Below are 27,599 nucleotides of genomic sequence, written 5' to 3' on the forward strand. Positions count from 1 at the left end.
ATCTGAGAAAACATTTATATGGCCTTCTATCTCGTATGAAAAGATAAACATAAACAAACGAATAACAGGGATGACACAGGCGTCGTTGTTTTCCTCGTTGTTGTAAACTACCTCCGTACGCAGTCGCCAAAGTGCTTCGATTCAAACATAAAGGGTCGGGGCTTGGTACCATGTCCAACTGTCAATCTTCCCGTGGAATGTTTTCGATTTGAACCTTTTTAGGTTTTTTTTTTGTGTGAGGGACAGAAAATACGACACACACTCACACCATGTCTTCAAAAGACTAGTGTGGCATCTGTCACCATCAAGCATAGGCCTGCGATGTACCCAGTCTATTCAGTAGGCCTGTAATCTGTCTGCTTAGATATTGATGATTGTTTGCATGGACCATATACGGTATATACTGGTGGTGTTTCCATGGATATTTCAGATTCATTCATTTCCACAAAGATCATTGAGAGTCATAGTCAGACTCCCAGATCGGCTATTATCCAATCAATCTTTCTCTAGTATAGTTTCTCTCTCTCTCTCTCTCTTTCTCTCCTCCACTGTCAGTCACACAGCAAAGTAAAAACACGAGCGAAAGAATGTGTTTAAGCATGACGTTAAAAGTCCTAATTTTCTCCTTTAGACTGAAGGAGACCTCCAAAAAATAATACCCCTTATGATGGAATGGACGGTGTTAAAAACAAAACTCCTTTCATGACCATTGTGACCAACCACTGAGCAGCTAATAAACGTTCACGAAAGGTCAATCAGTGGTTGAGTGGTCTGGTTGGACGTTCCTTTCTCCATCAAAAAGTGGTCATCTATAACTAGATTCAACCTCTACTTTCTCAGGAGATCTCTTGGTCTTGGTAAGGCTACAGTAAGTATAAGAGAGAGAGAGAGGATGACCTGGGACAAGTGGTTTAAAAACATTCAATGGTTCAGACTCTCATTGGTCCCGAGGCAGTCTGGTTCCATTATGGTTCAGACTCTCATTGGTCCCGAGGCAGTCTGGTTCCATTATTCCCGGTGGTCATATCCCCTCCTCCGTCCGCCGAGGTCGAGAATTCTGTGACGCGTCGCGCGAGGGGGTTTGTGCTCTTGAGGAGTTCCATGGCAGAGACTCTGGCCCCTCCTGTGCTGGACTTGCTGCCCTTCTTTTGGAGCAGGGCCATGAAGTTGTCATTCCGCGAGGTGGAGCGCGGGGTCGAGCCCAGGGTCAGGGTTCGGATGTCACCACCACTGGTGCTGTGCTTCACCGGGGAGACCAGACTCTGGCGACTGCCGAACGAATCCCCTGGTTCCTTACGGCCCAGGACTTTCCTTTTTGACCTGTAGGGAGGAGAGAAGAGTAGAAAAGAGGAGAGAAGATGTTAAACGCATTAGAATTATTATTTTTTTTATAAATATGTGTGTGAGTTAGCGTAACTGTCCTTGGTGGAGTGTGTGTGTTTGTGTGTGTGTGGCGTTTGGTTTTACTTTCCTTGTGGGAAACAGAAGTCCTGACATGGATAGTAAAACAAGTAACATTCGGACCAGTGGGGACATTTCGCCGGTCCCCACAAGGAAAAAGCCTTTTCAGGCTTAGCGGTTAGGTTTAGTGTTAGAATTAGGGTTATATTTATATTTAGGGTTAAGTTTAGTTTTAGGGTGAGGGTTAAGGTTAGGTTAAGGTTATTTTTTTTAAATGGGAATTAATTGTTTGGTCCCCATAAGGATAGTAAAACCAATGTGTGTGTGTGTGTGTGTGTGTGTGTGTGTGTGTGTGTGTGTGTGTGTGTGTGTGTGTGTGTGTGTGTGTGTGTGTGTGTGTGTGTGTGTGTGTGTGTATTGGCATACCTGTGTATTTTGGTGAACAGGTCCTCTGTGGTGTGTGTGGTAGGTGTGTGTCCTCTGACATCATCATCCATTTCCTCTGTGATGTGGAGTTCCGTCTTGTCACTAACGACCGAACTGCTCTCCTCAACACTCTCCGCATCATCACCTGGAAACAATATGATTGGTCAGTTACTCTCTAACAACTGACCAATGAAAACAAGAAACATTTCTATCAACGAATATCAATCAATAAACGAAGAAAACAATTAATGACCAATCAAAACAATATTGGTAGTTATGGTTTTTCATTTGCAATGGTAACCAGTTACATTTTAACTACAATTGGAGTGAACCTGGAAAGGAAGTTTTGCACTGTAATACTTTCACTCCTGACAGGATCTGAATTCCAGCTAAATTGATTTTCATTTATTAATTCTCCATCATAACATTGTAAACATACCTCTGCCTGTCTCTGTAATGTTGAGCGTCCCCTCCACGTCCGTTAAAGAAGAGTCCTGTAATGAAGACTCCATGGAGCTTTCCTCATCCGTTCCCATTCCCAGGTAATTTTCCTGGTTTTCCTCTTTCCCGGGAATCTCTTCTGGTGGGAACGCGCCAACGGGAGAGCGGAGAGCGGCAGGGCTGTCTGTCTGTGTTCCCTGTCTGTCGGTGGTACCGTTGGAGGGAAGAAGCAGGACGTTGGGCTTCTTTGGAACCGGCGGAGGAACCTTGGGGAGAGATTTGTTATTAGTAGAGTGTACATGTTAACCAAAGGACAATGTGCTATGTAGCAAGTAAATACATGCAGACAATATACTGTGTGTGTGTGTGTGTGTGTGTGTGTGTGTGTGTGTGTGTGTGTGTGTGTGTGTGTGTGTGTGTGTGTGTGAGTGAGTGAGTGAGTGAGTGAGTGAGTGAGTGAGTGAGTGAATTGACTGACTGACTACAGAACAAAAACTTGGCATTCATTGAACCATAACCCATTCAGCTGGCCTACCTTGGGTTTCTTCTTGTCCAATTCAGCCAGACAGGATATGGTCATCCTGCTAGGTAGAGACTTGCTCTTATCCTGAGTCTCCAGCACTTCCTGGTTACTGCAGGGAGAGGGGAGAGACCCTCCATCCTCAGGCCCAAGACGGAGCTCCAAGTCAGAGTTGAACTCCGGCTCCATGGTGGGGTCCTCCAGGAGGGGCTGGGGCAGGGGGAGCGGAGGCAGATCGTACAGGGATTGGGTGTGGGGGAAGGAGGGGGCATCGTAGAGGCTCTGGGGGTAGTGGAGAGGGAAGGTTTGGGGATGTTCCTGGGGTCTAAAGGGGCTGGTGGGGATGTGAGGGAAGGCTTTCTTCAGCTTGGGCTTCCTACCTACCACCATGTAGATGCTGGGGTTAGGCATGGGCCGGGGAGGGTCAACAGGGGAGGCAGGGGGGGAGTCGGAAGCGACGGGGGAGGAGGAGGGGGACTTGAGGAGGATGTTGAGGGGGCGTTTGGGTAATGGAGGCTTGAAGGCCACAGGGGGTTTGGGTTTGGGGGCAACGAGGGGGCCGGGGGTGCAACCGGGGATGACAGGCGGGGGGGAAAGGTCGCGACCCCGCTCCTCCTCAATGATGTCATTAGAGGCTCCATCGAGCAAGTCCTCCAAGTCGGTACGGGAGACAGAACGCAGGCGGATGTTCCGGAGCTCGTTCGTGGTCACCACTGGGAGAGTTGACTGGCTGCCGGCACTCAGTTTACCGGGCTTAGCGGCGGTGGACGTGTCAGAATGGCGCCGGCTGGCCTTCTGTTTTGGTTTGATGGAGGACAAATCCAGATGAGCGTTAACCGGCATCTCGAAGGACAGCCTCGATCGGGCGGCAGGGTCCCGTGGTGATGTAGCTGGCAACGAAGACTTCCTCTCTGGGATTTTGGGGCGCATCTTACACCCTAACGTGGAGGCGGGCCCTGTTGGTGTTCCTGCCACCTGGTTGGAGGGGGTGATGGGCGTCGGAGTTTCTGATTGGCTAGAGTAGCCGCTGGAGGGGGACATGAGTCCTGGTGGCTTGAAGGGGGAGGAAGCTTTGGTCGACTCTGCCTCAACGGAGAGCAGGGAGGGGGAGGTGGCTCTGGAGGTGGAGGGGGAGTCCAGGAGAGACTCGGAGCTGCCCCGAACCTTAGATTAGATTCAATTAAATGTGATTAGATGAAATGTATTAGACATGAATGGTTAAAAACATGAAAATCATCTTCCTGGTCGTACATCAGAAACAAATCCTACATTAAACCAGGGCTGCCCAACCCTCTTCTAGAGATCTAGTGTCCAGTAGGTTTTCAGTCCACTCATTAGCTGCTCACCAAGGACTTAACTAGATGAATCAGGTATGTTCGGTTTGGACTGAAAGCCTACAGGACTGTAGATTTTCAGGAAGAGGTTTGGGCAGCACTGCATTACACAATATAGACCAGGCCTGGGTAATTATTTTCCACGGAGGGCCACATAAGAATATATTTTTGCCATCGCGGGCCAGAATCATATTACAGGATTATACATCATGTGTATGACTGTGTTGACAAATATATATACACTGTAAATCACGACCAGATATGCTACTTATTGTACTTTTTTAACATGCACAGAAATACACCACATCCATGTTCTCCTTTTGGTAGGTATTTTCATTATTAAACATGCAATAAACTACACGGAGGGAAAAGTACACTGTGCATTCAGCACCACGGAAAAAACACCAAAAAGAGAGAGAGCTCAACATTACATTTAAACTACTCAATCAGTGTGAGGAATGAAGTCTCTGATGGGCATTGACTAGAGCAGTGAAGTCCGATATAGTTTCTGACGTCGCTATGTGCAGGATTGCTGAGAGCTGAGAGTCAGTAAGAGATGATCTGTGCCTTGAATTGTTATATTTCATCAATGAAAATGTCTGTTCACATACATAGGTTGACCCAAACAGTACAAACATCTTCTGAGCATGACTCCTAATCTTTGGAAGGTTTTGTTCATCGAGAGATGCATAGAATCTCGTCAGTGACATTGTTTTGAATAGTTCTCCAATCACAGCATCAGACTGAAGGTCGATAAGCTCAAGTTGCAGGTCAGTGGGAGCGTTATCCACATTGAAGGTGAAAGGAGAGGAAACCAACAGCATGCCATTTTCCAACACTTTGAAATCCTCAAAACGATGAGAAAACTCACCGTTCGAAGCACGCAGCAGCGATGTATACTTCTCCCTATGGTCATCTGATATTGAACAGACTAGTAGTGTCGGAAGGTGGGTGAGATTGTTGGCTTCTACTTGACGGGTCAGGAGGAGTAATTTTCCCTTGAAGGCTTTGACAAAGCTGTACATCTGATGTGCAAAAAGGCCCTTCCCTTGTAGTTCGGAATTCAGTTTATTCATGAGGGCCATGATGTCCACGGTGAAGGCAAAATCAGCCAACCATTCTTTATCTTGCAGTTGAGGGAAATCCACATATTTTCCTTTCATTTGCAAAACAAATGGTTCCACACCCTTTAAGTACCTTCCTCAAACTCAGCCATCTCACGTTTGTGTGGTAGGGGAGATCTGCATGACCCGACTCTGTCTCTTCTAACAGAGACAAACCACCTGTGGTTTAAAGATTTTGCTCTTATGAAGTTGACCACTTTAGTGACTGTATCCACAACACGGCTCATTTTCAGAACACATTTACAGAGCACCTCTTGATGAATAATGCAATGCAGGAAAATCATTTTCTGATCTGGGTCCGCTCAGCTACTTGATCTTGTATCCTTTTCAAAAGGCCAACGTTTTTTCCTGTCAAGTTTGGGCACCCATCAGTGGTCACACTGGATAACTTCTCAAAACTCAGCTTTGTCACACACTTATTAACCTCTTCCGATAAAACGTTCCCTTTGGTTGTGCTCTTCATTGACTGCACTGAAGCAAGCTCCTCTGGAATTTCAAAGTCTGGGGTTATGCTTCGTAAGAATATCAACAACTGCACCATGGCACATGCATCACTGCTCTCATCCAGGGCCAAGGAGAAATAGGTGAAATCCTTTACCTTGTCTTTCAACTGTTGTTCCATATTCTCTGCGATGTCCTCAACACGCCGTACCACTGTTCGTCTTGACAGGGAAACATTTTCAAACAGCTCTTCCTTGTCGGGGCAAAGTATTGCTGCAGATCCAATTAAACACTCTTTAATGGATTCGCCCTCAGCGAATGGCTTGCTATGTTCAGCACTTTTGTGGGACAGTACATAGCTAGCTCTCGTAATACCATCGAATGCAGTTTTGGGAAAAGTCCTTGCTGCTTTCGCAACTGAGAAAGCAACTCTTTCGATGTACTTGCCCTCTGCTCAGAAGACATATTCCTATATTTCTCTGCATGCTTCGTCTGGAAGTGTCGGGACAAGTTGTAGTCTTTCAAGACAGCGATCCTCTCTTTGCACACAAAGCACACAGCTTTCCCTGATACCTCAATAAATACATATTTTGATGTCCACTCTTGCTGGAACACCCTACATTCATTATCTACAAAAACTCATTTTTTAGCAATTTCTAGCTAGCTACTATTTGTAACTGTGACATGTGTCAGCCTGTCAGTCACTCTCTGTCCTCGTTCAGTTGTTATTTATACGTGCTTTCAAAATAAATGTCCCACAAGCGGTGGGAGTTAAATCATTACACAAAGGTGAGTATTCATTGGGCTTTTAATTTGAATAACAAATACATTTTTCAAAACTTTACTAGCGCAAATTCTTTATGTGATCTGAGCATAATTCCGCGGGTAGTATTTAATCAGGTCGCGGGCCGCATACGACTCCCGGGGCCGGCCTTTGTCCAGGCCTGATATAGACAGTACATACAGTAAAATACCAAAAACCTGTGACTAAGGTAAGGGCTAATGGCTCTATTCACACTTGAGATAAGTAGACTTAACATGGAAAGTCAAATTTTGACTTATCTCAAGTCTGAAGAGGGCCCTTAGTGTATAGGAGACTCTCTTACCTTCATGCACTCTATAACAGTTGTCCCTGTGGCTGTACTAGACCCAGACAACGACCTGTAGGGGTCAGAAGCTTTCCACTCCTCCAGCTGCCAGTGGGCTGGGAAGGACAGCTCTGTTGGGTCTGGTCCCTGGACCTCGAGGCTAGGGGGTCCGTCCACGCCGCCGTGGCCCAGCTCAGGCTCCTCCAGATCAGTCTTGGAGAGGGAGGAGGAGGAGGGTAAGAGGAAGTCTGGCTGGAAGTCCTGGAGGTGGTCCCGGGGGATGTGGAGGGATTTTGGGCGGCCATCCCGGTAGTGGCCTCCGTTGTGGCCATGCACGCGCCCCTCGGCGTCCCCTAAATTCTTCATGAGCGAGACGCTCCGGACGGGCGGAGGGGGTTTGCGTTTGGACTTCTTCAGCGAGATGGAGCGAGAACGTAACCGTAGGCGACCGTCTGGGGGGAAGTTGCCGTCAGTTACGGAGATGTTGTCAATGCTGTTGCTCCCATCCTCGGAGCTCCCACTGGGGTAGAAGAGGGCGTAGCTCTCGCCCCTCTCACCCCCCTCGCCGCGAGGGTAATGGTGGTGGGGGTGGTGCATCTCTGTTAAACCGCTGCCACCGTTCCCGTTTGTCCCATTACCGGCTCCAGATGGTCCACCAACGCCGTACATCCCGCCGCAGATGTTATCCGTGGAGCAGAACGAGCCGGAATCCGTCGGCGTAGAAAGAGAACGCTCACGGAACTTAAATGCATTGGCGGCGGCGACAGAACGCGCCGACCTCTCCCTTCTCTCTCCTCCTCCCATCCCTCTCTCCGAACCACTCCGTTCCTCAGTGGGGCTAGCCGCCGCCCCCTCTGTCTCGCTCCGCCTCCCCATCATCATCCCTATGGTGCCTGGGTGCCTGTGTCCAGAAGGTTCTGATATTGACGTGAACGAACTAGAGTGAGACTGCGAGCTCACGGAGAGTCCCAAACTGGTCTGAGAGGGGCACATCAACTCCCCACCCTGCCCCCCAACCATCCCCACCATCCTTGCGCCCTTGGGCATGGTCGCCGGGCCCTTCCCCAGCGGACTTGCAGCTAAACTATAACTATAGGGTTCGTTCCAGGCTCCCGGAGAGAAGGTGGAGCCCTTGGGGCCGTTCCAGGACTGAGAGGGGGAGTTGGAGCAGAGGAGGGCGGCAGAGTGGTCCATAGTGCCCAGGGTAGGAGGGGGGTTCCTGGGGGACTGGGGAAGGCTGAGGCTGGGGTCCAGGTCACTATGGGTCTTCCTCAGGGGTATGTGCTGGACAGGGGTGTCTGTGACAGGCTCCAGAGACCGGGGCTGGCCTCCTCCACCGCAGCCCAGGGACGGAGAGGGGTAACAGGATCCCTGGAGGAGGTCTACGCCCAAGAGTTTACCCTCACCTAGGGAGAGAGAGAGAGAGGGAGAGACTATTGAGTTACTCATGGACAAAAAGAGAGGTTGTCTCATGGATAATGAGGAAGCATACTGACTCACTTAACATCAGAATAATGTTTTCCTGTGCTTGCCTACATTAAGAATGAAACCATATTTGTTTAAAGACATTGGTTAACTCATTACCTTCTACACAGTCATCTCAGGTCTGGTCTGCTTTCTTTACATTCATTCATGAAAATAGTGCAAGGAGGAGAAAAACAACTCTCCCTGTAATATATATTTCACTTGCTCTTTCGCCATCTCTTTTTCTCTCTTTCCCTCTCCCTCTGCAGCTTTTTTCGGATAGAGGAGTGGAATGAAGGAAGAGCTGGGCATTGCCATGGCAACAGCTACCTGTTTTGTCATTGGGGCAATGGCAAGATGATGAGAGAGAGAGGGTGCAGCAGAAAACATACATGGATACAGTGCATCTAACTGGAAATCAGGTACCCACCTAACCTTACCAAGCTAGTCTCAACACACCTAACTCAGAGACACACACACACACAGACAGAGAGACAGAGAGAGAGACAGAGAGAGAGAGAGAGAGAGAGAGACAGAGAGAGAGAGACAGAGAGAGAGAGACAGAGACAGAGAGAGAGAGAGAGAGAGAGAGACACAGAGAGAGACAGAGACAGAGACAGAGACAGAGAGAGAGAGACAGAGACAGAGAGAGAGAGAGAGACACAGAGAGAGAGAGACACGGAGAGAGAGAGACACAGAGAGAGAGGGAAAGAGAGAGGAGACACAGAGAGAGAGAGAGACCAGAGAGAGAGAGAGACACAGAGAGAGAGAGACACCACAAGAGAGAGAGAGACACAGAGAGAGAGAGACACAGAGAGAGAGAGACACAGAGAGAGAGACACAGAGAGAGAGAGACAGAGAGAGAGAGAGACACAGAGAGAGAGAGACACAGAGAGAGAGACGGAGCGAGACAGAGATGCAGGGAGAAGGATGGAGCAAGAGAGAGAGATGCAGGGAGAAGGATAGAGCGAGAGAGAGATGCAGGGAGAAGGATGGAGCGAGAGAGAGATGCAGGGAGAAGGATGGAGCGAGAGAGAGATGCAGGGAGAATGATGGAGCGAGAGAGAGATGCAGGGAGAATGATGGAGCGAGAGAGAGATGCAGGGAGAATGATGGAGCAAAAAAAAGATTCTGGGAAAATGAGAGTGAGGGGAGAAACGAGAGAGAGAGCAAGGGAAGAATAAAAGATAGATTGAGAGAGAGAGATAGATAGATGCAGTGAGAGGGAGAGAGAGAGAGTTCTGAAAGAGAGTGAGATACTCTTCTGTAGATGGATGAGAATTAAGAGGAGAGGGAGGAGAGGGAGGATAGGAAATGAGGGGGAGAGGAGGCATCCAATGACAAAGCAGTTGCTATGCCAAAACCAGGAGGAGGTTTGGAGGGTGAGTGTCAGAATGCTGCAGCTATGCTGACCAGAGCATACTACCAAAAACGCACGCACTCACACACAGAAACACACACACACACACGCAAAACATAAATAGAGAACAGAAAATAGAGTAGATAGAATGTAACCAAATAGATAGGATAAACAATTCAGATTCGGTACGCAGTGATGCTTACATACGCACACTTTCGCACCCCTAGGTGTGTTGGTAAGGTTAGGTGTGTTGTGTATTTTAGATGGGCACAAGGTGGGCACCTGATTTCCAGTTAGATGCGCTGTATCCATGTGTGTTTTCTGCTGCACTCTCTCTCTCTCTCATCATCTCACCATTGCCATTGCCCCAATGACAGAACAAGTAGCTTAAATAAAAGTAGTTAAAGGTTCATTTTAAATTAAATAAAAATAAAAACACAAGCACACACCCGCACACACACACACACACACACAACCCACTCTCCTACCTGTGACGTCGAGGGATAGCAGGTGAGTGGGGGTGCGTCGTCCCAGGTGCCAACGAGGTTTCTCGGCCACGGGGGGTCCCAGGGAGGTGCTGCTCCACCCCACTAGAGGGCGATCTGACCCACAGGGGGACGGGGAGGGAGAGGGGGACGGGTCTGTACCCCTACTGATACTTACTGAGGAGGTCTCATCCTCCTCACACACCTGCCCCTTAGACGCCGGCTGAAGAGGAGGAGAGAGGAGAGGATGTAGGTGATGGAGGAGGGGTGACGGGAAGGAAGGAGTTACACTTAGATTCCTATGCTAGAGAATATTTGTGTTGTGACGTTTCAGATTGACATGAAACTCTAATTTTCTGTTTGAAATCAAGCAGTCAACTTCAATCGTGGCAATGGAAAAAATGTATTTCCATTATCAAACAATATGCTAGCATGTCCAGATACATAGTCCCCACCACCTAAAAATCAGCTGTAGAACATTTGTACAATAACTACAATTTGTACAAGAACGAAATACAGGTCAGTAAAGGTAAATTAACGTACAAGTTAAATCAAATAAAGGCGTTAATATTTACCAGGAAGATGAATAAAGGCGTTAATATTTACCAGGAAGATGAATTCGGGTCTCTTGTTGTTGAGGGAGACAGGGGAGCGACTGAGGGTGGTGGACGTGTCGTCAGAACTCTGGGAGGAAGCTGTGGGGTGGCGGAACGTCTGGCCTGTTAGCTTGGTGTCATACAGCTGCTCTTCAAAGTCTGGTAGAAACACATACACATGGTGTCAGACACACACACACACACACACACACACACACACACACACACACACACACACACACACACACACACACACACACACACACACACACACACACACGGGCACGCACATAAAACACACACAAGACACAGCAACCTCAGAGTTAGTCAAGTTGCAGAACATCCATCCCATTAGCTGCTTCTTGAAGTCTGTTCGGAGCAGAACACTAGTTAGCCACATGCTAAGTGGAGGCTTGGAGGAGTGGACATCTAACACAAGAGAACAAAATGTGGGGTCCACCTCGTGCAATGATTCACTGATTCACTACTCTCACCCATTTCCCTCTATTTTTCCTCACACTCTCTTTGGGAATGTTGCTCTCCACCTACTTTCTCTACTTCCTCCTGCCTTTCTTTCTTTCGTGTCCCTTGTTGCTTCCTCGCCGTCTTCCCCTGCTTCCCTCCCTGTCCTCCTCTCCTCCTGTTTCTCTAGAAGCTGCAAGACTCCACCTCAGGCCATTGTAAACATACCGATTACCATTCCACAACCCACCCCCTTAAAACTCACCAAACACAACCCCCTAGCCATTCATTTCCCCCAAAACACACTCCTCCACTCCCCTAAACCTCCACTCACCCCAGCAGCCCCATATCCCTCCCAGTCCCCCCCACCCACCAGCCCAAGCCCTGTCCCACCACCAAACTCCTTCTGACAGTATTTTTTTTGGGGGGGGGGTTGTGATTGAACTTGCTCTCTGGGACATTATGGATGCCTTCCTCCCGGTGTAGGGTTGCCTAGCAATGCCAGTCGCCTGGGGATAATGGAATACCACTTCAATCAACAATGTACCCCAGCAAATCCCCCTAACAGAAGAGGGAAGACCTGCCCACTGATTATAGTTGACCAACTTACCGGGAGCCTGTGGTTGTCAGGTCTGGTTCTGGTTCTGGTTTGGCTATAGCAACACAGATCTGGCAACTTAGCCATCTAACATCAAATATAACATCCCCAGTTAACTTCAGACTATTCAAGGTGAACTGATCACAACCTTACAGTGAATGTGGAATGAATGAAAGTTTAAGTAATAACTTATTGATGACTTTCTTGATTGCATCACCTCAATTGTTTTTCTGTATTTGCTGTAATGTCATGAAATCAAATGTTATTTGTCACATGCGCCGAATACACAGGTGTAGACCTTGCCGTGAAATGCTTACTTACAAGCCCTTAACCAACAATGTAGTTTTAAGAAGTTAAGAAAAAATATTTACTAAGTAAAAAATTAAAGAGCAACAATAAAATAATAATAATAATAATAATAATAATGAGGCTATATACAGGGTGTACCGGTCAATCCTGGGTAGCCATTTGATTAGCTGTTCAGCAGTCTTATGACTTGGGGGTAGAAGCTGTTCAGAAGCCTTTTGGACCTACACTTGGCGCTCTGGTACCGCTTGCCGTGCGATAGCAGAGAGAACAGTCCAAGACTAGGGTGGCTGGAATCTTTGGCAATTTTCAAATCAAATCAAATTTTATTGGTCACATACACATGGTTAGCAGACATTAATGCGAGTGTAGCAAAATGCTTGCGCTTCTAGTTCCAACAGTGCATGAATATCTAACAAGTAATCTAACAATAACTACCTTATACACACAAGTGTAAAGGGATGAATAAGAATATGTACATATAAATATATGGATGAGCGATGGCCATGCGGCATACGCAAGATGCAGTAGATGGTATAGAGTAGAGTATATACACATATGAGATGAGTAATGTAGGGTATGTAAACATTATATAGTGGCATTGTTTAAAGTGACTAGTGATACATTTATTACATCCAATTATTAATTATTAAAAGTGGCTAGAGAGTTGAGTCTGTATGTTGGCAGCAGCCACTCAATGTTAGTGATGGCTGTTTAACAATCAGATGGCCTTGAGATAGAAGCTGTTTTTCAGTCTCTCGGTCCCAGCTTTGATGCACTTTTACTGACCTTGCCTTCTGGATGATAGCGGGGTTAACAGGCAGTGGCTCGGGTGGCTGTTGTCCTTGATGATTTTTTTGGCCTTCATGTGACTTCGGGTGGTGTAGGTGTCCTGGAGGGCAGGTAGTTTGCCCCCGGTGATGCATTATGCAGACCGCACTACCCTCTGGAGAGCCTTACGGTTGTGGGTGGAGCAGCCCGACAGGATGCTCTCAATTATGCATCTGTAAAAGTTTGTTTTCGGTGACAAGCAAAATTTCTTCAGCCTCTTGAGGTTGAAGAGGCGCTGTTGCGCCTTCTTCACCACGCTGTCTGTGTGGATGGGCCATTCTCCACTACTGTCCCGTTGATGTGTGGATGGGCCACCTTCTCCACTACTGTCCCGTCGATGTGGATAGGGGGGTGGTCCCTCTGCTGTTTCCTGAAGTCCACGATCATCTCCTTTGTTTTGTTGACGTTGAGTGTGAGGTTATTTTCCTGACACCACACTCCGAGGGCCCTCACTTCCTCCCTGCAGGTCTGTCTCGTCGTTGTTGGTAATCAAGCCTACCACTGTAGTGTCGTCTGCAAACTTGATTGAGTTGGAGGCGTGCATGGCCACACAGTCATGGGTGAAAAGGGAGTACAGGGGAGGGCTGAGAACGCACCCTTGTGGGGTCCCAGTGTTGAGGATCAGCGGGGTGGAGATGTTGTTTCCTACCCTCACCACCTGGGGGCGGCCCGTCAGAAAGTCCAGGACCCAGTTGCACAGGATGGGGTCGAGACCCAGGGTCTCAAGCTTAATGACAAGTTTGGAGAGTACTACGGTGTTAAATGCTGAGCTGTAGTCGATGAACAGCATTCTTACATAGGTATTCCTCTTGTCCAGATGGGATAGGGCAGTGTGATTGAGATTGCGTCATTTGTGGACCAATTGGGGCGGTAATCAAATTGGAGTGGGTCTAGGGTATCAGGTAGGGTGGAGGTGATATGATCCTTGACTAGTCTCTCAAAGCACTTCATGATGACAGAAGTGAGTGCTCCGGGGCGATAGTTGTTTAGCTTAGTTACCTTAGCTTTCTTGGGAACAGGAACAATGGTGGCCCTCTTGAAGCATGTGTGCACAGAAAACTTGGATAGGGATTGATTGAATATGTCCGTAAACACACCAGCCAGCTGGTCTGCGCATGCTCTGAGGATGTGGCTAGGGATGCCGTCTGGGCCAGCAGCCTTGCGAGGGTTAACACATTTAAATGTTTTACTCACGTTGGCCACTGTGAAAGCAAGCCCACAGGTTTTGGTAGCGGGCCGTACCAGTGGCACTGTATTGTCCTCAAAGCGTGCAAAGAAGTTGTTTAATTTGTCTGGGAGCAAGACGTCGGTGTCCGTGACAGGGCTGGTTTTCTTTTTGTAATCCGTGATTGACTGTAGACCCTGCCACATACGTCTCGTGTTTGAGCCGTTGAATTGCAACTCTACTTTGTCTCTATACTGACGCTTAGCTTGTTTGATTGCCTTGCGGAGGGAATAGCTACACTGTTTGTATTCTGTCAGGTTTCTGGTCGCCTTGCCATGATTAAAAGCAGTGGTTCGCACTTTCAGTTTTGCGCAACTGCTGCCATCAATCCACGGTTTCTGGTTAGGGAAGGTTTTAATAGTCCCCGTGAGTACAACATCACCGATGCACTTGCTAATAAACTCGCTCACCGAGTCAGCGTATACATCAATGTTGTTGTCTGAGGCTATCCGGAACATATCCGAGACCACCTGATCGAAGCAATCTTGAAGCGTGGAATCCGATTGGTCGGACCAGCGTTGAACAGACCTGAGCACGGGCGTTTCCTTTTTTAGTTTCTGTCTATAGGCAGGGAGCAACAAAATGGAGTCATGATCAGATTTGCAAAAGGAGGGCGGGGGAGGGCTTTGTATGAGTCGCGGAAGTTAGAGTAGCAATGATTCAGAATGCTGCCAGCTCGAGTCGCGCATTCGATATGTTAATAAAATGTAGGGCCTTCCTCTGACACTGCCTGGTATAGAGATCCTGGATGGCAGTGATGTTCTGGGCTGTACACACTACCCTCTGTAGCACCTTGCGATCGGAGGCCGAGCAGTTGCCATACCAGGCAGTGATGGAACCAGTCAGGATGCTCTTGATGGTGCAGCTGTTGAGGATCTGAGGACCCATGCCAAATCTTTTCAGTCTCCTGAGGGGGAATAGGCATTGTCATGCCCTCTTCACAACTGTCTTGATGTGTTTGGACCATGATAGTTTCTTGGTGATGTGGACACCAAGGAACTTGAAGCTCTCAACCTGCTCCATTACAGCCCCTTCAATGAGAAATGGAGTGTGCTTGGGCCTCCGTTTCCTGTAGTCCACGATCATCTCTTTTGTTTTGATCACGTTGTGGGAGAGATTTTTGTCCTGGTACCACACGACCAGGTTTCTGACCTCATCCCTATAGGCTGTCTCATCGTTGTCTGTGGTAGGCCTGATCACCGACGACACCGTTGTGTCATCTGCAAACTTAAGGATGGCGTTGGAGTCGTGCTTGGCCACGCTGTCATGGGTGAACAGGGAGTACCGGAGGGGACTAAGCACGCACCCCTGAGGGATCCCCATGTTGAGGATCAGCGTGGCATATGTGTTGTTGCCTATCTTTAGCACCTGGGTGCAACCCGTCAGGATGTCCAGGATCCAGTTGCAGAGGGAGGTGTTAAGGCCCAAGGTCCTTAGCTTACTGATGAGCATTGAGGGCACTATGGTGTTGAACGCTGAGCTGTTGTCAATGAATAGCATCTCACGTAGGTGTTCCTTTTGTCCAGGTGGGAAAGGGTAGTCTTGAGTGCAATAGAGATTGCATCATCTGTGTATCTGTTGGGGCAAATTGGAGTTGGTCTAGGATGATAGTGTTGATGTGAGCCATGATAGCTTTTCAAACCACTTCATGGCTACAGACGTGAGTGCTATTGGTCAGTAGTCATTTAGGCAGGTGCCTTGGGCGGTCTGCTTGAAACATGTAGGTATTACAGGCTCGGCCAGGGACAGGTTGAAAATGTCAGTGAAGACACTTGCCAGTTGGTCAGCGCATGCTCGGAGTTTATGTCCTGATAAACTGTCTGTTGACCTGTTTAAAGGTCTTACTCAGCTATGGCAAGGGGGATCATACAGTCGTCTGGAACAGCTGGTGCTCTCAGGCATGCTTCAATGTTGCTTGCCTTGAAGCGCGCATAGAAGTAATTTAGCTCGTCTGGTAGGCTTGTGTCACTGGGCAGCTTGCACCTGGGCTTCCGTAATAGTTTGCAAGCCCTGCCACATCCGACGAGCATCAGAGCTAGTGTAGTAGGATTCAATCTTAGTCCTGTATTTACGCTTTGCCTGTTCGATGGTTCGTCTGAGGGCATATCAGGATTTCTTATAAGCGTCCGGGTTAGAGTCCCGTTCCTTGAAAGCGGCAGCTCTACCCTTTAGCTCAGTGCCAATGTTGCCTGTAATCCATGGCTTTTGGTTGGGGTATGTACGTACTTTCACTGTGGGGACAACGTCATCGATGCAGTTATTGATGAAGCTGGTGACTGATGTGGTATACTCCTCAATGCCATCGGATGAGTCCCGGAATATATTTCAAGTCTGTGCTAGCAAAACAGTCCTGTAGCTTAGCATTTGCGTCATCAGACCACTTCCGTATTGACCGAGCCACTGGTAATTCCTACTTTAGTTATTGCTTGTAAGCAGGAATCAGAAGGATAGGATTATGGTCAGACTTGCCAAATGCAGGGTGAGGGAGAGCTTTATTGTCACGCCCTGACCAGGTGAACTCTGCTATTTTGGTCAGGGTGTGTCATTTCTATGCTTTATTTTCTATGTTTTGGTTATAGCCTTTCTTTGTGTTTTATTTCTATGTTGGGCTCGGGGGTGATTTCCCAATCAGACAGCTGTCGCTTGTGAAGTCTGATTGGGAATCACATTTAAGTTCCTTTTCCCCCACGATGTTTGTGGGTTGTTGCCTCTTTTGTTTGAGCAAGTTAACGTTTCGTCTATTCTTTGTCTGTTTTGGTAACGTGTTTATTTGTGTCTAAATAAACATGTGTTCGCTCCCAGCTGCGCTTTGGTCCGCTTCCTTATCACCCGACGACGAGCGTTACATTTATATGCGTCTCTGTGTGTGGAGTAAATGTGGTCTAGAAAATGTTTTCTTCTCTTGTTACACATGTAACATGCTGGTAGGAATGAGGTAAAACTAATTGAAGTTTCCATGCATTGAAGTCCCCGGCCACCAGGAGTGCCACCTCTGGATGAGCATTTTCCTGTTTGCTTATGGCTTTATACAACTTGTTGAGTTCGGTCTTCGTGCCAGCATCGGTTGGTGGTGGTAAATAGACAGCTACAAAAAATATAGATAAACTCTTGGTAAATGGTGTGGTCTACAGCTTATCATAAGATGCTCTACCTTAGGCCAGCAAAACCTCGAAACTTCCTTAATATTTGATTTAGCGCACCAGCTGTTATTGACAAATAGACACAGACCGCCATCCCTTGTCTTACCGGAGGCAGCTGTTCTGTCTTGCCAATGCACAGAAAAACCAGCCAACTGTATATTATCTATGTCGTTGTTCAGCCACGACTCAAAGAAACATAAGATATTACAGTTGTTAATGTCCCGTTGGTAGAATAGTCTTGAACGGAGCTCATCCAGTTTATTCTCCAATGATGCACGTTGGCTAATAGGATGGATGGTAGAGGCGGGTTACCCACTCGCCAACAAATTCTCACAAGGCACCCGGACCCGCGTCCCCTGTATCTGCGTCTTCTCTTCACGTGAATTAAGGGGATTTGGGCCTGGTCAGGTATGTGGAGTAAATCCTTCGCGTCCGACTCGTTAAAGAAAAAAATCTTTGTCCAGTTCGAGGTGAATAATCGCTGTTCTGATATCCAGAAGCTCTTTTTAGTCATAAGAGACGGTGGCAGAAACATTATGTACAAAATAAGTTACAAATAACGTGAAAAAACACACAAAATAGCACAATTGGTTAGGAGCCCGTAAAACGGCAGCCATCTCCACCGGCACCATTACACTCATTTCTCAAATCTAGCCTGAGTGCCAGTCTGTTTATGTTATAGATATGTGGTAATGGAGTAAGGGCCTGAGGGCACACATTTAGTGTGTTGAGAATTCTGTAATGAATGTATTGTAATGTATTTAAAATGGTATAACTGTCTTAATTTTGCCTTGGCTGCAGCTAATGGGGATCCATAAGAAATACAAAATGTTATGATGTCAATTCCTTGTCACCTTCTCACCAAGGCAAATTCTGGGTATGTGTAAATGTAATTGGCAAATAAAGGTGATTCTGATTGCATGGGAAAAAATATTTGGCTTGACAATGAGCAATTGATTTGGCAAGAGTACAAACAGATCTGGGATCAGGCTACAATAAATCTGCTTTGTGGTGCAAAAATCAAAAACAAAAATCTATGCCAGTGATTCTGTTTAATGTATTAGTCTTGCTATTGAGAGTAGAAGAATCTGTCCTCATCTATCAGACTGCAGTCTCAGTCTTTCAACATCACAAAACACAAAAGAGTGCCTATTCTCATCCAAGGCTGCTCTAAATGTGAGTTGACACCAGCAGCAAAAAGGTACAGACAAGTATGCCACTGTAAATGTAGGAATTAATTAATCATGATATAGAAACAACAAAATAAGAGTTTTTATAAAATGGTGGTATTGCAAGGGGCACAGGTGAGTATTATATGCCAGATAGTATAGAAGTCTTTTTAAAAATATATTTAAAATATATTTAAAAAAAGTTCATCTCAATTAGATGCAATGGTGTAAAGTACTTAATAAGTAAAGCTACTTTAAATTACTACTTGGGGTATCTGTACTTTACTATTTATATTTTTGACAACTTTTACTTCACTACATTCCTTAAGAAAATATTGTACTTTAAACTCCATACATTTTCCTTGACACCCAAAAGTACTTGTTACATTTTGAATGCTTAGCAGGACAGGAAAATAGTCAAAATCACTGGTCATCCCTACTGCCTCTGATCTGGCAGACTCACTAAACACACATGCTTTGTTTGTAAATGATGTCTGAATGTTGGAGTGTGCCCGTGGCTTTCCGTAAATAAATAAAAAATAAATGGTGCCATCTGGTTTGCCTAATAAAAGGAATTTGAAATGATTTATACTTTTACTTTTGATACTTAAGTATATTTTAAACCATATACTTTTACTCAAGTAGAATTTTACTAGGTGACTTTTACTTTTATTTGAGTCATTTTCTATTAAGGTATCTTTACTTTTATTCAAGTATGATAGTTGGGTACTTTTTCCACCACTGATTAGATGTTTGTCTCTAAATATGCAGATTTGGAGGAAAGTGAGTTAGTTGGATTCAAGAACAGCAACTCTCTCTCCAGACATGATTGAGCAGCTTAACACTGACTCCATCTCAAATGGCACCCTATTCCCTCTATGGTGGACTACTTTTGACCAGGACCCATCGGGCTACAGTATGCTGCTTGTCGACTGTAACACCAGTATTGCACTAGTCTATACACCCTTATGTTATACTAGGGAAATTGTTTCCTTTACTCTGGCTGACAGTGAAGACTTGTGAAGAGAAGAATCAACAACCTCTGCATAATCAAAACAGTTGCTTTGTGAGAAGATGATACAGTTCACAGTTAGCCTGTGTTATGCAAATGATAGCTGAAAAGTACCAGTGGCCTGGCTTTGGCCCCAAGTGAGAGCAGTGTCAATCAATCAATCACATGTATTTATAAAGCCCTTTTTACATCAGCAGATGTCACAAAGTGCTATACAGAAACCCAGCCTAATACCCCAAACAGAAAGCAATGCAGATGTAGAAGCACGGTGGCTAGGAAAAACTCCCAAGAAAGGCAGGAACCTAGGAAGAAACCTAGAGAGGAACCAGGATTAAAAGAGTTCATGGCCTTTTAAGGCCAGATTGTTCTTCAAGATGTTCAAGCGTTCATAGATGACCAGCAGGGTCAAATAATAATCACAGTGGTTGTAGAGGGTGCAACAGGTCAGTACCTCAGGCGTAAATGAGCCATGGCGCAGTGAGACATGGGTGCCAGTTTGCATAGATGGAAAAGTCTGAGCCTTTTGGGAAAAACACTGAGGTAAATCCTGTATGGAAATGTGTCAATATATTTAGGGAATATGGTGACATTTGGGACACAGACTCAGTCTTCCCCTCAGGCTAGCATAGCATTAGCATTCCAGTGGAAAGCTCATTTAATCCTGCTTTAATTAGCATAACCATGCTAATATTTGCCCATTAAAAGCTATAAGATTGACACCAAAACATGCTTATGCTAAATTCAGAGCAAGTAAGATCTTGCTACCATGGAAAGGAAAATACCTGTCTATTTGTGGAAAAATCACCCAAGATGAACTCTTTAGTCATATCACAGTTTACCTATTTGCTTATGGTTTTGCCTACACCTAGCGACCTGCTTTTTAAATTATATGAACAAAAAAGATTCTATTTTATTTGGTATGGCAAGCCTGTCAAAATTAAAAGGGCCTATTTATATAACGAATATGAATTTGGAGGGCAGAAATTATTATATACTGCTCAAAAAAATAAAGGGAACACTAAAATAACACATCCTAGATCTGAATGAATGAAACAATCTTATTAAATACTTTTTTCTTTACATAGTTGAATGTGCTGACAACAAAATCACAAAAATAATCAATGGAAATCCAATTTATCAACCCATGGATGTCTGGATTTGGAGTCACACTCAAAATTAAAGTGGAAATCCACACTACAGGCTGATCCAACTTTGATGTAATGTCCTTAAAACAAGTCAAAATGAGGCTCAGTAGTGTGTGTGGCCTCCACGTGCCTGTATGACCTCCCTAGAATGCCTGGGCATGCTCCTGATGAGGTGGCGGATGGTCTCCTGAGGGATCTCCTCCCAGACCTGGACTAAAGCATCCGCCAACTCCTGGTCAGTCTGTGGTGCAACGTGGCGTTGGTGGATGGAGCGAGACATGATGTCTCAGATGTACTCAATTGGATTCAGGTCTGGGGAACGGGCGGGCCAGTCCATAGCATCAATGCCTTCCTCTTGCAGGAACTGCTGACACACTCCAGCCACATGAGGTCTAGCATTGTCTTGCATTAGGAGGAACCCAGGGCCAACCGCACCAGCATATGGTCTCACAAGGGGTCTGAGGATCTCATCTCGGTACCTAATGGCAGTCAGGTTACCTTTGGCGAGCACATGGAGGGCTGTGCGGCCCCCCAAAGAAATGCCACCCCACACCATGACTGACCCACCGCCAAACCGGTCATGCTGGAGGTTGTTGCAGGCAGCAGAACATTCTCCACAGCGTCTCCAGACTCTGTCACGTCTGTCACATGTGCTCAGTGTGAACCTGCTTTCATCTGTGAAGAGCACAGGGCGCCAGTGGCGAATTTGCCAATCTTAGTGTTCTCTGGCAAATGACAAACGCACGGTGTTGGGCTGTAAGCACAACTCCCACCTGTGGACGTCGGGCCCTCATACCACCCTCATGGAGTCTGTTTCTGACCGTTTGAGCAGACACATGCACATTTGTGGCCTGCTGGAGGTCATTTTGTAGGGCTCTGGCAGTGCTCCTCCTGCTCCTCCTTGCACAAAGGCGGAGGTAGCGGTCCTGCTGCTGGGTTGTTGCCCTCCTACGGCCTCCTCCACATCTCCTGATGTACTGGCCTGTCTCCTGGTAGCGCCTCCATGCTCTGGACACTACGCTGACAGACACAGCAAACCTTCTTGCCACAGCTCGCATTGATGTGCCATCCTGGATGAGCTGCACTACCTGAGCCACTTGTGTGGGTTGTAGACTCCGTCTCATGCTACCACTAGAGTGAAAGCACCGCCAGCATTCAGAAGTGACCAAAACATCAGCCAGGAAGCATAGGAACTGAGAAGTGGTCTGTGGTCTCCACCTGCAGAACCACTCCTTTATTGGGGGTGTCTTGCTTGTTTCCTATAATTTCCACCTGTTGTCTATTCCATTTGCACAACAGCATGTGAAATTTATTGTCAATCAGTGTTGCTTCCTAAGTGGACAGTTTGATTTCACAGAAGTGTGATTGACTTGGAGTTACATTGTGTTGTTTAAGTGTTCCCTTTATTTTTTGGAGCAGTGTATATTAAAGCATTAGACCTCACACTAAGGGCATCAGTCATACAAAAGTTATACTTAAATCCAAAATGGTTCTCTAGTAAATTGGTAGGAATGTCTCACCCCATGTTCAAGAATGCCCTTTTTCCCTTTATTCAGATTACAACTGCTCACTTTCGGTTGTTTGAAAAGGAAATAATCTCCAAAATATCACTATATTTTATACAAGCCTTAGAAAGTTGGTTGCAATTTCAGTTGGTTGCAATTTCAGAACAAATAATACAACAAATATTGTGGTTAAACTCAAATATACTAATTGATTAAAAAAAACGATTTTTCAATGAAATGTTTAAAAAAGGTATAATCTTAGTGAATGATATTATAAATAGGACTAGTGGAGTTACGTCACACATGCAGCTAACACAGACATGTGTATATGTCTGCTCTACCCAAAATTACAACCAACTAATTTCAGCATTACCACAAAAATGGAAGAGGCAAGTAGAAGGGGAAAAAAGTAAGGAATTTGTCTGTCAGCCCTGCATTAAAGACCATAAACGGTTAAAGAAAATTGTGATAAATAAAAACATACACCAATTTCACTTGGACCAAAAAAGGACAAAAAAATTGACAGCTGTGCCATATAAATTGCAAAATAGTTGGGAAGAGATTTTTGATGTACCCATTCCATGGCACATGGTTTATGAATTGACACGCAAAACAACGCCGGATTCAAAACTTCAAATTTTCCAATTTAAATCACTATACAAAATTCTTGCAACCAATAGAATGTTAAATATATGGGGGATACAACCTTCCCAGCTCTGCAGATTTTGCTGTGAGGAGGCAGTCATTAGATTATTTGTTTTGGTACTGTCCATATGTAGCTCGGTTTTTGGTCACAGGTCCAGGAATGGCTGAAGAATTGCAACATTTTCCTAGAACTAACGCTGCAAATAGCAATACTGGGTGATTTGAAAAGCCATAGTCAATAAATCAATAATATTATAATTATTTTAGCAAAAATGTTTATCTTTAATTTACAATCTGTAGAAGCTATGAGAATAGAAAGGTTCAGTACTTTTGTGAAGCATCACAGCACAGTTGAAAAATATATGGCAAAATAGAAATCCAAAATGGATGGTGTTGAGAGATAGATGGGAAGGGTTGAATGGAGCTGAAGGGTGGGACTAATAACAAGATAACCAATGTAAAACATACGGGATCTGTAAAATGTATATAGGTTCAGAAATGTTGTGAAATAGCACAGTTACAAATAGAAATCAAACTGGATGGACATCAGAAATAGAGGAAAAAATCTATAACTATTGTAAAATAGATTGTGTCTGTAAAATGTGTACAATATGTATATACTGAAGGTAGAAGCCTAAGTGTTATTGTTTATTAGTTTACTGCAGTTGGGGGAAGGGTGGTAGGGTTTGCGAGGAATAATAATGGTATATTCAAAACAAAGTATTTATATATATACATACATACACATATATATATATATATATATGTGTATGTATGTATGTATGTATGTATGTATGTATGAATGAATGAATGAATGAATGAATGAATGAATGAATGTATATATATATATATATATATATATATATATATATATATACACACCCCAAAAATATATGGAGGATTGGAAAGTATGCAGACAGTTACATTGATGGAAGCAACAATCTTTCCCACAATATTAAGCTGATCCACCCCTAAATACAAAAAAAATAGAAAAAAATGCAGCGCAAGTAAAACTGAGATCTACATTAAGGGAAAAAGCGCAATTGGTCGCCCCAGGCTCATTTGTTATTGTTCTTGTTTTGTTTATTAAACGGTGGAGAGGAGCTCCAGCATCAAGGGGAGAAAAGTAGACATCCTTAGTAGACAGTCCGCTGCTCTATCGCACGTGCAATGATGTGCAATGATGTTCAACAAGAAAAAAAAAAGTGTTCATTGTAGTAACGCCGTGTAGTATCGCAAACAGACTTGGCAGTTTCACCACTAAGGATTCCAACTTAAAAGTAACAATACAACGAGTTGAAAATAGTGACCGGAGGTGCCTAATGGCACCCTATTCCCTATGTAGTGCACTACTTTTGACCAGGGCCCATAGGGAGCCAGTTGGGACGAAATGATATGCTTGCTACTGTTTGTTATGCAAGCAGAAGAAGGCACAGTGATGCCGAAACGTTGGTGGTTTACCCAATAAATTACTGGGAGCTTGTATATAGAGTGTGCGACTCCATTTAATTTTACGCTAATAATAGTCAACAGGAATCATTCAACTGAATACACAGAACACACACACACACACAGAATCATTTGCCAATTAGCTAGATGTCACGCAACTCAAGTTCAACTCACCAGATCGCATGCAGAGATAGAGGGAGGAGGATGGCGGGCAGAGAGACACAGCTAGTCCATATGGTTACTGATAGTAGGGCATACACTACAGTATAGTAAAGGAATAGGACAGGGCTATTGGAGTCTATTGGCACTGGTTGGTGTGTGAAGGTCTGCTAGACACTCCCACACACACACACACAGCGATAATTAGGGCCAATCCCCCCCCTCCTCCTCCCTCCCATCATTAACCCCTTGTCCAGACAAGTCGCCCTCTCCACTCATGCATCACTAAGTGTGTGTGTTTTGTTTGTATGCACTATATCCGTGTGTGTGTGTGTGTGTGTGTGTGTGTGTGTGTGTGTGTGTGTGTGTGTGTGTGTGTGTGTGTGTGTGTGTGTGTGTGTGTGTGTGCCCTTTCATACTCAGAACCAGCCACCCCTAACAAGACAAGCAACTGGGACCGGTTAAAAATGGGGTCACCCTTTCTTATCTCCCCAGTGAAGGAATGGGGGAGTACAGGAGGAACAATACCCCTCTTTCAGTCCAACGAGGTCGTCTGATAACGTACAGCCTGTCTATCTCTCTTCTGTCCCATTCTTTTCTTCTGTCCATCTCAGTCTGTCTATGTCCCCAATGGCACCATATGCCCTATGTGGTGCCCTACTTTTGACCAGGGGGCTATGGGGAACCGTATGGGTCCGGGGCAAATGCAGTGCACTATATAGGGAATAGGGTGACATTCGGGATGCAACTTCTGTCTCATTCCTCTGTACTCATGATTGAACATTGACAATCGATGATTAGCCTATTCTAAGAGGGCCTTAGGGTTGGTGGAAAGGCTATGGGTGGTTTTGTCCAGTTATGACTGTCAATTTGGAGTTTGTTGTAGCTAGTGCTCTATTTTAGTGACCAGATTAATGATTCCTTTCCCCTCGGTCTTTGTTGATGACATGAAAATGATCAACAGTAAAAATGTAGGTAATATCACTTACACTTATCCACTCCTTCAAGGACTCAGACGGAGGGTTGACAAGGGAATGAGGAAATGATACAAGGACAGAATGGGTGCAGGGAGCAAGGGGTCAAGGGGGTAAGAAAGGGAGCCATTTAACAGATTGTGAGTGACAATCACTGGTCTCATGTCAGATCAGGGATAATTTCAAGGAAGGAAGGATGCATTTCAAAAGTACCTCTCTCAACCAGCTTCACCTGACCTCAACCCAATTGAGATGGTTTGGGATGAGTTGGACCGCAGAGTGAAGGAAAAGCAGCCAAAAAGTGATCAGCATATGTGGGAACTCCTTCAAAACTGTTGGAAAAGCATTCCAGGTGAAGCTGGTTGAGAGAATGCCAAGATTGTGCAAAGCTGTCATCAAGGGCGGCTACTTTGAAGAATTATTTAACACTTTTTGGGTTACTACATGATTCCATATGTGTTATTTTGTCGTTTTGATGTCTTCACTATTATTCTACAATGTAGAAAATAGTAAAAATAAAGAAATACCCTTGAATGAGTAGGTGTGTCCAAACCTTTGACTGATACTATACACACAGACACACTGTGACCACGCTCTAATTTAGGACCAAGAAGACAGACCATTAATCATGAGAACAGACCATTAAACCAGTCAAATAGATACATGGTTCTAAAAGTTGAAATACTTTGAAGTGAACTTGACTTAACTTGTCAAGCAACAACGGTACTAATAAAATAGTCCCGAAAGTGCAAGCTCTGCATTTCCAGGCAAGATATAGTGAACTTGGCCTCCTGAGTTGCGCAGTGGTATATGGCACTGCATCGCAGGGCTTGAGGAGTCACTACAGACCCGGGTTCAATCCCAGGCTGTGTCACAACCGGCCATGACCGGGAGTCCCATAGGGTGGCTCACAATTGGCCCAGCATTGTCCGGGTTAGGGGAGGGTTTGGCCGGGGGATTTACTTGGCACATCGCGCTCTAGCAACTCCTTGTGGCGGGACAGGCGCCTGCAGACTGACTTTGGTCATCAGTTGAACAGTGTTTTCTTCCGACACATTGGTGCGGCTGGCTTCCGGGTTAAGGGGGCGGGTGTTAAGAAGCGCAGTTTGGCGGGTCATGATTCAGAGGATGCATGACTCGACCTTCGCCTCTCCCGAGACCGTTGGGGAGTTGCAGCGATGAGACAAGATTGTAATTGGATATCACGAAATGGTGGAGATAAAGGGGGTGAAATAAATCAAATTAGCTAACGCTAATTGATTATTTAATATGTTTAGTCCTGGCAGTCTCCTAAATTTGTACTGATGTTAAAGCCCATATTCTTCACCTGGCACTACCTTGTCATGTCTGCACCTTTATGTTGTTCCTAATGTTCCCCTCTTCTCTTCCTTCCAGACCACCACATCCTTCCTAATCCAACACATCCATGGCCTAACTCCTGATCTCCATCCAAACCCTCTCTCCATATGCCTTTTTGTGTGTTCCTGTGTTCAACTGTGTGTGTAATAAATATCCCTAAACCTGGATTCCTCATCTCCATCATTGCATTCTGACCGATGCGGTACAGTCAGCAACACACAGATGTGGAGAGAAAGAAATGAAATAGAGAGATTGAAAGATTGAACATGAATGAGAGCGTGGGAAAGAGAGGGAAGGAAAAAGGAGGGAAATGCAACCTGATGATGCATTGGCAGTAAGTAAGCGTTCTTTCATTCATTCATTCATCTGTTCATTCAGTTAAGGAAGAAGGGAAGGCTTAACCTAAATTTGCATCCCAAATGGCACCCTATTCCCTATATTGCGCCCTATGGTCTGGTCAAAAGTAGTGCACTGTATAGGGAATACGTTGCCATTTGGGAAGCAACCATAATCTAAGCTGCCAATCTAAACCAGGGTAACTGATCACACAGAAGGGCAGTCATGGGTTAGTATGAGGCAGAGCGAGAGCGAGAGAGCGAGAGAGTGAGAGGAACACATAACCAGCATATTTGGTATAAACAAAGCAGCATCTTTGGTATAAACAGAGAGGAGAACGGAATGGATTACTGTAAAGATGGCAGCAAGGTCCCCTCACATCGACCTCCTCTCTCAAACACACGCACACACACAAGCGGCATCTTTCATCACATAAACAGAGATTGTCACCCCTTGTCCTCCTCAATCCCCAACCTACAGCCTCCACCCCACACACAGACACTCCCGACACACACAGACTCCCAACACACGAACACACTCCCGACACACTCCCGACACACACACACACACACACACACACACACACACACTGCCGACATACACC

The 27,599-nt window shown here is 45.5% G+C and overlaps 1 protein-coding gene across 4 annotated transcripts in view; it reads right to left on the minus strand.

The window, feature by feature from the left end:
• Positions 1-223: 223 nt before the first annotated feature.
• The window catches only part of nhsl2 (NHS-like 2), a 141,061-nt gene continuing 113,685 nt past the window's right edge, over positions 224-27,599 (minus strand). For all 4 annotated transcript variants that reach the window (XM_029760642.1, XM_029760643.1, XM_029760644.1 and 1 more), the window contains exons 3-9: positions 10,691-10,839; positions 10,088-10,307; positions 6,794-8,181; positions 2,804-3,952; positions 2,267-2,534; positions 1,828-1,972; positions 224-1,320 (exon numbers count right to left, since the gene is read on the minus strand). In XM_029760642.1, coding sequence (XP_029616502.1) covers positions 981-1,320; positions 1,828-1,972; positions 2,267-2,534; positions 2,804-3,952; positions 6,794-8,181; positions 10,088-10,307; positions 10,691-10,839 — 3,659 coding nt within the window. In that variant the 3' untranslated portion in view covers positions 224-980. The remainder of the gene's footprint in view (positions 1,321-1,827; positions 1,973-2,266; positions 2,535-2,803; positions 3,953-6,793; positions 8,182-10,087; positions 10,308-10,690; positions 10,840-27,599) is intronic.

The sequence above is a fragment of the Salmo trutta genome, chromosome 8 (assembly GCF_901001165.1).
Source record: "Salmo trutta chromosome 8, fSalTru1.1, whole genome shotgun sequence".
NCBI lineage: Eukaryota > Metazoa > Chordata > Actinopteri > Salmoniformes > Salmonidae > Salmo > Salmo trutta.